We start from the raw sequence: 10,315 nt of genomic DNA, 5'->3' as shown, positions 1-10,315 counted from the left end.
AAAAGTGATTAATATTAGGCTGGACTTTCACATAGAAAGTGAGTTCAACTCAACAAATGACTCTATATTTCTTATGAAACGAGCTTTCAATCTATCTTGGATAACTAAACAACATATCTTCATAGAAAAAATTTACGAGATTGTCTCTTTCATTTCGGAGTGACATCGTATCATTCGAACCTTTTATTTCATGCTTTTACTGGAATCTGGGAAAAACTACAATCGTAAATGAAAATATGTAAAAAATATACAATGAAAACATAAGGTTTTAGGGATTGGCATAGGTACATAGTCTAAACAAACATATATAAAAAATATGCTGTAGACTAGGTCTTGTAAATTAATATATAAAATATTTGAATATTATACTAGAGTCTGTAGACTTTGCTTAAAAAGACATGTTGGAAGTATTCTACGAGTAAGACAAACATCAAATAATTTGTTCGGTCCAATGCTATATATCGTGGAAAAAGTTCTTTCACATTTCTACATTTTCAAGTACAAATAATAAATGCTTAATCATGTATTTTGATATCAAATTTTAAGAGGATAATATTTTGTATAAAAGATCTAATTTTTTTTATAACAAAATGGGTTATCTGTGTAAGAATTTTGAAATAAAATAAAAAATTTATCTGAATAATTATATTATTTAAAATAAATAAATAAAATCAAATTCCATCCAATAAAATGTCAATTAATCATAGAAATAAAATAGAAAATAAATGAAATTATATTCATAACTTGAAAAGATATGAATATAAAAACATAAATAAGTTATGTTTGGTCATTTATAAAGAAGTATAAACACTAGTTTAAGGAAAATGTACATGAGATGGCATCATAGTTAACCATGTCTCCATTGTAAGAATATAAATAATACAAAGGCCAACTTCTTTCACTTGTAATGTCAAAATGCATTTTACAAATAAAAAATATATTTTGTAATTAATTCAATTTGGCTAAAATTAGTTGATATAAATGTATGTATGGATTTCACCAGTGTAATATAAAATATATTGTAAATGAAAAATGACTTAATTAAATTATTGTTTTTATAGTAAAAGATCAAAGTTAATTGAAATGTTGAATGTAATGTATCATCCGAGCTAAATTGTTTAAAAAAATAATAATAATACTTAAATAAAATTCTTTAAAGTTTGTAATGACTTATATTAGAAAGAACTTGTAAAACTTATCTTAGTGTTTAAAGGTATTTTATTACTTATTTTTATTATTTGTATTTAGAAAAATAATAAATGGGAGTGGTTTTACTTTTTTATTTTCTACATTTTGTTATTTATTTAAAATAAAACGTTGTGGCCTAGAAAGGTGCCGCAGCCCAAGGGTTTCACTCTTTTTCAATTACCTCGTTTTATTGCAAATTGTTGGTTATTTAACTCAAAAATAGAAGTATATATTTATACAATAATTACATAAAATTAATTTTATTCATAAAATATTTCTTAATATCTTTAATTATTTTTAAACTATTATAATCTTATATAAATGGGTAAATTATATTAAAGCAAATATACTCTTCTTTTCATCATTATATACCTTTTTATTCGTATATCTTACAATATTTCCTAACGTATCGAATATCTTAGATAATATAATGGGTAAAATATTTTGATGATGTTTTTCTTAAGAAGTTCGTGATATTCTAAACTAAAATTTAAAATATAGTATTGTTAAGGTTAATTTTTGAGATATTATTTGATTTGAATGTTGGTAAGTAAGATATTTTGATCTCAAGAAATTTGAAATGTTTTGATCTTAAATTCAAAATATATCAATGTTATGATTAATTATTAGGTATGGTTCGTTTTTAAAAATTAGTGGTCAGTCAAAGAAGGAAGAGTTATAAATTATTTTTAATCTCAATCTGGAGTGATATGAGACAATATTAACAATATAAAATAGAAAAATAATGATAAAAATAATATAATTATATTATACGTGAATTGTGTATAATTTGATAAAAAAAAAATATATATATATATTTAGAAGACCAAATTAAGAGAACTGGGAATGCATGTTCCTAAGGCGCAGGCCATTCTTAGCTGTAAACCAGCATAACACATGCGACGCGCTAAAACTACAATTAATGTGAATTATTAACATGTTTATGTTTCAAAAAATATAATAAAAATGATTTTCTCAGTAACGAAAATGTAATAAAAATATTTTATATATATTTTAAATTTACGAGGTGATGAAATTGAAGAACACTTGTCCTGCACCGACACAGTGTGCTTTTGTAGCATCTTAAATATTAATCACGCGTTTCTTCACACTCCTTTTACACTCTCTCTTCCTTCCGCCGCTTGCGAAGCGCATCTCATAAACTCGCTCGATTCCGCCGAGTTGACTCGGAGAGACAATGCTGGAGCGGTGCCTGGGGACGCGGCGCGTGCGGCAGATTCAGCGCGCGTGCCGGCACAGTACGGTCACTTTCCTCTGCCTATTCCTCACGGTGGTCGTCCTCCGCGGCACAATCGGCGCCGGAAAGTTCGGTACGCCGGAGCAGGACTTCGACGAGATCCGCTACCACATCTCCGCCGCCCGCGCCCGCCGCGTCCTCGAAGAGACCAAACCCGACGCCGGTTCCAACGCCGATTCCAACCCTAACAACTACGCCACGTTCGATCTCTCCAAGATCCTCGTGGACGAGCCTCCCAGCGAGGACGAAAAGCGTGACCCCAACGCGCCCTACACTCTGGGACCCAAAATCTCCGATTGGGATGAACAGCGCCGAGCCTGGCTCCGAGCCAACCCTGAGTACCCTAACTTCATCCGACCCAACAAGCCACGTGTACTCCTAGTCACCGGTTCGTCCCCCAAACCGTGTGAAAACCCTGTCGGTGATCACTACCTTGTGAAATCGATCAAGAACAAGATTGACTATTGCAGGGTTCATGGGATTGAGATTTTCTACAACATGGCTCTTCTGGACGCTGAGATGGCAGGGTTTTGGGCCAAGCTTCCCTTGATTCGGAAACTCTTGCTCTCGCACCCTGAAGTGGAGTTTCTCTGGTGGATGGACAGTGATGCAATGTTCACCGACATGGCTTTTGAGGTTCCATGGGAGAGGTACAAGGATTCCAACTTTGTTATGCATGGGTGGAATGAGATGGTGTATGATGAGAAAAATTGGATTGGGTTGAACACTGGGAGTTTTCTGTTGAGGAATTGTCAATGGTCTTTGGATATTCTTGATGCTTGGGCTCCCATGGGGCCTAAAGGGAAGATAAGGGATGAGGCTGGGAAAGTGCTCACTAGGGAGCTCAAGAATAGGCCTGTTTTTGAAGCTGACGATCAATCTGCCATGGTTTATTTGTTGGCCACTGGGAGGGAAACATGGGGTGACAAGGTTTACCTTGAGAATCATTATTACTTGCACGGGTATTGGGGGATTTTGGTGGACCGTTACGAGGAGATGATTGAGAATTATCACCCGGGGCTTGGGGATCATAGGTGGCCTTTGGTGACCCACTTTGTGGGGTGCAAGCCTTGTGGGAAGTTTGGTGATTACCCTGTGGAGAGGTGCTTGAAGCAGATGGATAGGGCTTATAATTTTGGGGATAACCAGATTTTGCAGATGTATGGCTTCACTCACAAGACCCTTGCAAGTCGCAGGGTGAAGAAAGTGAGGAATGACACTGGAAACCCTCTTGAGATCAAGGATGATCTTGGGTTGCTTCACCCTGCTTTCAAAGCTATCAAGCTTCCTTCTTCTTGATCATGGAGCTTGTAAATTGCATTTTGTCAGCGCGATTTGGGAAATTGCAGAAATCTATGATTGATGCTGCTGCAAACTGTGGTCCCCGTGACCACAAAAAACTGAGGTTCACGCCAAAGTTGGGGTTAGTCCAAACTTGGTGATGTTGGTTCATTTTCCTAATTCATACTTACTACTGCTACTTGATATTCATTCATCTGCTGCGACAGTACTCTCTGCTTTGTAGCTGCTGCCTATGATGATGATGATAGTATTGAAAATTGTAATCTTTAATTTAATTTGTTTTGCCTTTGAGTTATAGTGATTTATTTGAAAAGAAAGAAAAAATGCCCTTTTTTTCTGTGTCTTTTCTTCCTGTTGGTTCATTTTGTGGATAAATTGATTAATGGGGAATTGTCGGATTCAGAATAATTCCTTTTCTTCAGTTTTGGATGAATTTGTTGTCCTTTGGATGAATTTAGTTACAGTATTATACTTTGCAGAATTATGTGTGAACTGATTTGCTTTGGAGAAAGCTTTGAAAAGAGGCAAAACTACAGTTTCGTAGTTTAAACTGAAGAACAATTTATAATATCATCATCACTATATTGATCCATTTTTACTGTAATGTGAGGAACTATTCTGAGTTCAGTAATTAGTACACGATCCCACTCTTCTTTGCAATGACACATATATCTTACAAATTCAGATTAAGTTTTATTTAAACTAATTTAATTGTTATTATATGTATTGCTGAATAAATAAACTGTTTTTCATGATAAAATTGTTAGTTTTGGGAGAGGAGGGATTATATACCGTGACTAATATAATACGATGATTTAGTATATAATGTTAGATGTTTTTAATTGAAACTTTTTTTTTTCTTTTATGAATTACTTAATTGTTTTGATTTATAATTTTTTTTTCATTTTTTGATTTTGGGGTAAATACGAGAATCTATGTATATTCTTCCTGCAAACATCCATTCTTAATATAATGACTTATCATTTGCTATTTTTTTTCTTTTTATTTAATTTTAGTTTTGGAAAATAAATAAAAATTTATGTGATGAACAAAGCTCATTTTTCATATGAGAATTATTTTCTGCACCCCATTTTTGAAGCTGCACTCCACAATTGAGTGAAATAACCAAATTGTCCTGTCCATTCTTCTCTCATTATATTCCACCTTTGTCATCGATATCATCATCATAGTAGCTCACACATTATACTAACTTAGAAGAAGAAAAACAAAATTTGGAACAAGCTTGTGTTTTGAAAAACTTGTTCCAAAATATTTATTTTGGAAGGTATAATTTCAGAGAGTCTATTTTGAAAATCTTTTCTGAAAATTCTTTTTCATGATGTATTTCATGAATTCACTGTAAAGAAGGGTAAAATAGTTTTTTCAAAAGATATGGGGTGCACTGAGGGGGTGCAAAAAGAAATTTCCTTTTCATATAATGATCAATGACTTTTGCTTGGTGCACCCGATGTAGTTCAATCTGCATCCAAGGTCTTGTGTGAAATAATAAAAAAAACCTTTATTAGATTTTAAATAGACCTATGCTTTTATTTTATTAAATGATTAATAGCAAAAACAATTGATATTGTTTTATTTATATCATTGTTATAGTCCAAAAAAAGGCATTAAAACATACAATCAAGTAACTTTTAAGAAGTGACAAAAATGAAATATCAAACAAACCAATCTCTTGAGATCTCAATTGTTTTTGTGTGTGAATGAAAAGGGATAAGCTCAACAAAGGAATTTCTAGGAAAATAAGCACAAGAAGGAGAAAAGTTTTTGAGATCTCAAAACAATCATTAACTAATGCTTAATACCAAGGCACTTAATAGGGTAACACTAATTTGAAAATTACACATATTCTGTCCCTAAGAATTTAGAATCTAAGTGGGTATTAGTTTCCACAAAGCAATGAACAACTAGAAAAGCTTGATCAAATAAAGATTAGCTTGAAGCTAACAAGAGAAAGATACATAACCAAAGCCAAACAAGGTTTGGCTAGATCTTTGGCAAAAGGGTTCACCTTTCTAAACCTCAAATAACACATAAAGAGGGTCCCAAAGTTGATGAGGCTAGAAAGCAAAGCAAGCCAATAAAGAGACATGATGAGGACAAGAGGGTGCCACACAATGCTGAGAGACACATGAGCTATGTAAAGAGACATTGCATCTGTTTCCCCTTGGAAGCCACCATCAGCCCACACTAACCATGCTGCAAGACCCATGAAGAAAGATGACCCTAATGAGGCCAAATGAATGAACCATAGTGGTGCAAACCAAAAGGGCTTTGAGATGTTGTTGTACCTTCTTCCTGAACCAAAAAGTATGATTATGGCCAATGTTAGGGCGAATGGAACTGCTATGCCTATGGCTAGGGATCTTAGGGCTCTCCTAGCTTGTGATTTCTTTGTGTCATGCAATGTTTGAGAAGCCATGGCAAAATGGAGAAGAGTCATCACAATGGTAGGAAAGAGATTAAATTGGTAAACGAGTGTTTTGGAGCAAAGTTAGGAGAGTGTTTAAATTAAGAATGAGAACATTAATCACTAAAACAAATGGTTAATTATCCACTTACTATGTAAAGATATTTAAGGAAAAGAAAATTTTAGTAACTTCCTCTTATGAGTTTAATAATTGGAGTATTTGAGAACCCTAAGGGGTGTGAGGTGCAAACACAATAATAACACATTCCTTGCATCAAAATATTGTAAATAAAAGGTTAGGACTTTGTTAACTTCTTTTGATTTAAGACTAAGTTAATGGAAATCTTAATGTAATAGTTTTGTTTTTTTATTAATATTGTAAGAGATTCATAAGTTAGATAGAATAGTTCAATGTATAACAATATATAAGAGTAGATTACACTTGTATACTCATAAAGTTTCTCAGAGATTACAAAAAGACTATGTTAATTCTACACAAATATCTCATTTATTTTAAAACATTGTATTGTTAAAGTTAGACATGATTCCTAAAAGTTTTTAAAATATTTATGCTTATACCAAAGAAGTTTAATTTAATAGGAAAATATCTATAAAAAATGAAAAATTATAATTTGATAATTCAGGAAGTAATATACAATTCTTAATGTCACAGTTTAACTTAAGAAAAAAAATTTATAATTAAATAATATAAAAAATAATAGTATTAGGAGTTATAAGATGTATGTAGAAAAAAATTTGTCAATATATCATTGTTGATAAAAAAATATAAGTATAATTTAAGAAAATTTTAAATGATTGTGATTTATTATTTATAGAATCCTCTTTCATCTTAGTATAGTGAGAAATTTCAACTTAAATTTTAAAAAAATCTTTTAAATTTACAACCAAAATAATAATATAAACATGTCACAAATATAAATAAATGTATATACAATTATCACATGTTATTATGTTATTTATTTTGTATTTGACTAAAGCATATGTTTTTTTACTAGAAGTGGGGAACATGTAATTATATTTTTTTTTCTACATTACTTTTTCTTTTTCTCTGTCTCTCACATTCTAAAAATAAAGTGCACATTCCTCATTTTAAATTATAAATTGGAAGGCAAAAAAGTGAAAAAAAATGAGCAAAAACAGTGTGAATTTAAGGAGCTTTATCTGCTTTTCCTTTCCTTGAATCTCAAGGTTACTAACATTCCCTGCATACTCAAAAACAATAACACAGAGCTTTGAATCATCGCCATTTTCTGCAACCATCACTTCAACACGCTGAATCACCCCAACATGGTAAGCTTTAGTTTTTTTACATTTTCTTCCTTTTTTAACCACAATTTCACTGTTTAGAACAAGTGGGTGAATGGTACTTCCCACTTTCAGTTCAGAAATCGGAAACCCTAGGTATTCAATCATGCCCAAAATTAGAACTCTTTTTTCTTTTAACTCTTCCAGTGACCAATTGTTGAATTCCTGATTCTTGTGCCAGTTTTACCTCTTCATTGCGGATTTATGGGTTTTCAAATTGAAGCTGTTGTTGTTTTCTTTAATAGTTGGATGGTTTTAGTAGTTCTCCAGGGTTTGGCTTGTGGTGTATCTTAAATTTATGAAATCTTCTCTTATTTTGTTTAATTGATTAGCTTTTAGGATGGGACTCAACTGGGCAACTTAGTTTAGAAGGTAAAGTTAGTAATTTCATTCATTGATGCAAAACTTTACAGATTTAAAAGGGTCAGCTATTACTGTTGCTTTATTCTTACTTCATTTAGATAAATCAAATCGTTTGAAATGAGAAAAACATCTGGTTGAAGAAACTGTTTTGCATTTCAGATGAACTTAGTTTGATGTTTGGAAGCAGGCGGTAATATTGCTGTGTAATTTTGATTTATTCAGTTTTAATGTTGGAAGTTCATGTTGTGTTTGATTGTTGGTAACCCTCGTTGTATTGGTAACAGATGGTGTACATGATTGTAGACCCCCAAGAACAAGGATTGCTTTGTTAAGGCTTTAGATGTTAAACTGGCCAAGATGGTGGTTGTGATTTCTTGTGTGTTAAGGAGGATGTGGGTTCCTTTTGTAGTGCAGAGAATGCCCATGAATAATTTTAGTCTGAGGATTTGTGTTTCGTTGTGCTTGGGGTGGGGTTTCTGAGAGAAGGGCAGGAGTAACTAAGAAACTTGCCTAAGATGTCAATTATTCATTAAACAGTGCTTGGGACCTGGATGTTATAATGGTGATTATGAAGTTGATCACATCATTTAGCAGAAAGTTGAATATTATTGTGTTTAAACTTTGGTACGACTGTTCTTGTTAAACATGTACATATTAGCTAATCTATGCATTTTTTAGTATGAAGGCTGCTTTTGTTCTGTACCAAATAGTTGTGGCAAATGCACATTTAATAGAAATGGAATTCATTGTTCATCATTATTTTTTATGAAACTAACTCTCTTGAATGTGGAATATATAACCATTACTGGCAATCTGGCATTACCTCCTGTTTTATCTCGCCATTTTTTGCTTTTGGCAGAGTGGACATGATGCTGAAGACACTAAACAGAGCACTGCTGATATGACAGCTTTTGTGAGTAACTTACAACTTTTCTCTTTTCCACTGTGGATGGACAAATAAAAATGTGACAGCTATAGATTTCATGATTATGTGTAGAGTTAAATTCTCATAGGATATAATTTTAAGATGATCCTAGTATGTTTTGCTCATCATAGTGGAAAGTCGGCATTTATAATCACATAAGGATCATGCTCTGTGGTTATGCAGTATTCTTAATATGTGCTAAAGCTACTTTGTCTGACAAAAAATGAATAGTAGTTTCAAATGTTTCCTAATTGGATTGCTGCTCCTTGCAGGTACAAAATCTTCTTGAGCAGATGGTAAGTTGTTGGGTTTGATTGTGAAATTTTTCATTCCAAATAAATGAAACTATTCCACTGTTTTATCATATTGGTGCCTTAATTTGCAGCAAAGCAGGTTCCAGACGATGTCAAACTCCATCATTTCAAAGAATATCCTTTGGTCTACAATTTTACTAATAATTTCTTACTACCATGTCAAATAGAAGCCATAAATTACTTGGTTACTTGTTTTTCTTAATTCCAATGCACTTGATGAGATGGGCAATAGGATAGAGGAATTGGAGCAGAACATCAATGAACTCCGAGCAGAAATTGGAGTGGAGGGCTCACCCTCTCCTTCAGTCCCCGAGACAGAGAAATCCCCTTTGCGTGAGTTGAAGTCTGAAATAGAAAACCATTAAAAATGACAGCAAAATGGTTCAGCATAGATCAGTGTTAATGTTTTTTCATGGTACATTTCAAACTCCATGTGTTGATGAGCTGTGTATTATGCATTTTTTTTCCTTCTGTTCAAATATTTATGAACATCTTTCTAATTTTCGCATCCCTATAGAATGTACTGAATTTTATCTCTCTTTGTCAGCGCCGTTATTCATCTGTGATTGTATCAAGTATTTCACAGGAAAAAAAATTCCAGTGATCAAAACTTTATTAGATTGAAGTTTTCTGGTTTTGGGTCAGTTTGAACATTTAAATTTTAAAAAAATAAGTTTTGTTTGGTTTCAAATAATAAGTACTATGTATTCAAACATATACTTATATATCTATTTATGATATGAAGCTCGGACACTCTTAAATGACGTGTCCGTATCGGATACTGACATTCGTATGATATATATAAGTATGATATATATAAGTGAAATGCTTAATTCAAAAATATTTGTTGGATATTTTACAATTCTAACATGATTTAACACAATTTTAAAAAAAATATATTAATTTTTTAAAAATTTAAGTTTATTTTATAAATTTTTATTATGATTATAAAAATAAAGAATAAATTTTTTTAACCAGTCCAAAAATATATTTTTGCTTAAAAAAAATAGAAACATATTTAATCCATACAAATTTTTATTGTCAATTCATATGGTGTATAATTATATAATTTATACTATTCTGAAAGGAGTATAAAATATTTGTAAAATTCATTCCAACATCATAACAAATCTTATAGAATTTGTTAGTTTTAATTTTTTAGGATTAAAAAATATGTTTTTTCATAACAAGTAAATAAATAAGAACAATTACAG

General features: G+C 31.9%; 3 protein-coding genes across 5 annotated transcripts; 2 read left to right on the top strand and 1 right to left on the bottom strand.

Moving 5' to 3' along the window:
- The first annotated feature begins 2,227 nt into the window (after positions 1-2,227).
- On the top strand, positions 2,228-4,169 carry LOC137820500 (xyloglucan 6-xylosyltransferase 2). Its single transcript, XM_068624622.2, has one exon. It carries the CDS (start codon positions 2,387-2,389, stop codon positions 3,743-3,745), a length of 1,359 nt encoding a protein of 452 aa, XP_068480723.1. The 5' UTR covers positions 2,228-2,386; the 3' UTR covers positions 3,746-4,169.
- A 1,434-nt stretch (positions 4,170-5,603) lies between these two features.
- LOC137822458 (translocator protein homolog) lies at positions 5,604-6,185 on the bottom strand. The gene has a single exon (XM_068627345.2). It carries the CDS (start codon positions 6,183-6,185, stop codon positions 5,685-5,687), a length of 501 nt encoding a protein of 166 aa, XP_068483446.1. The 3' UTR covers positions 5,604-5,684.
- A 1,062-nt stretch (positions 6,186-7,247) lies between these two features.
- On the top strand, positions 7,248-9,647 carry HSBP (heat shock factor binding protein). Of its 3 annotated transcripts, XM_068626445.1 has the most exons (6): positions 7,248-7,484; positions 7,832-7,871; positions 8,722-8,775; positions 9,060-9,083; positions 9,173-9,215; positions 9,315-9,647. In XM_068626445.1, exons 3-6 carry the CDS (start codon positions 8,764-8,766, stop codon positions 9,464-9,466), a joined length of 231 nt encoding a protein of 76 aa, XP_068482546.1. In that variant the 5' UTR covers positions 7,248-7,484; positions 7,832-7,871; positions 8,722-8,763; the 3' UTR covers positions 9,467-9,647. The 3 variants fall into 3 exon arrangements, with proteins under 3 accessions (XP_068482546.1, XP_068482545.1, XP_068482547.1); XM_068626444.2 differs by lacking the exon at positions 7,832-7,871 and having other exon boundaries at positions 7,323-7,484; XM_068626446.1 differs by lacking the exon at positions 7,832-7,871 and having other exon boundaries at positions 7,452-7,595.
- The last annotated feature ends 668 nt before the right edge of the window (positions 9,648-10,315 follow it).

Source organism: Phaseolus vulgaris, chromosome 9 (assembly GCF_051622355.1).
Source record: "Phaseolus vulgaris cultivar YP4 chromosome 9, ASM5162235v1, whole genome shotgun sequence".
Classification (NCBI taxonomy): domain Eukaryota; kingdom Viridiplantae; phylum Streptophyta; class Magnoliopsida; order Fabales; family Fabaceae; genus Phaseolus; species Phaseolus vulgaris.
Note: the sequence above shows the minus strand (reverse complement) of the source record. Positions and strands in the feature narration are given on the sequence as shown.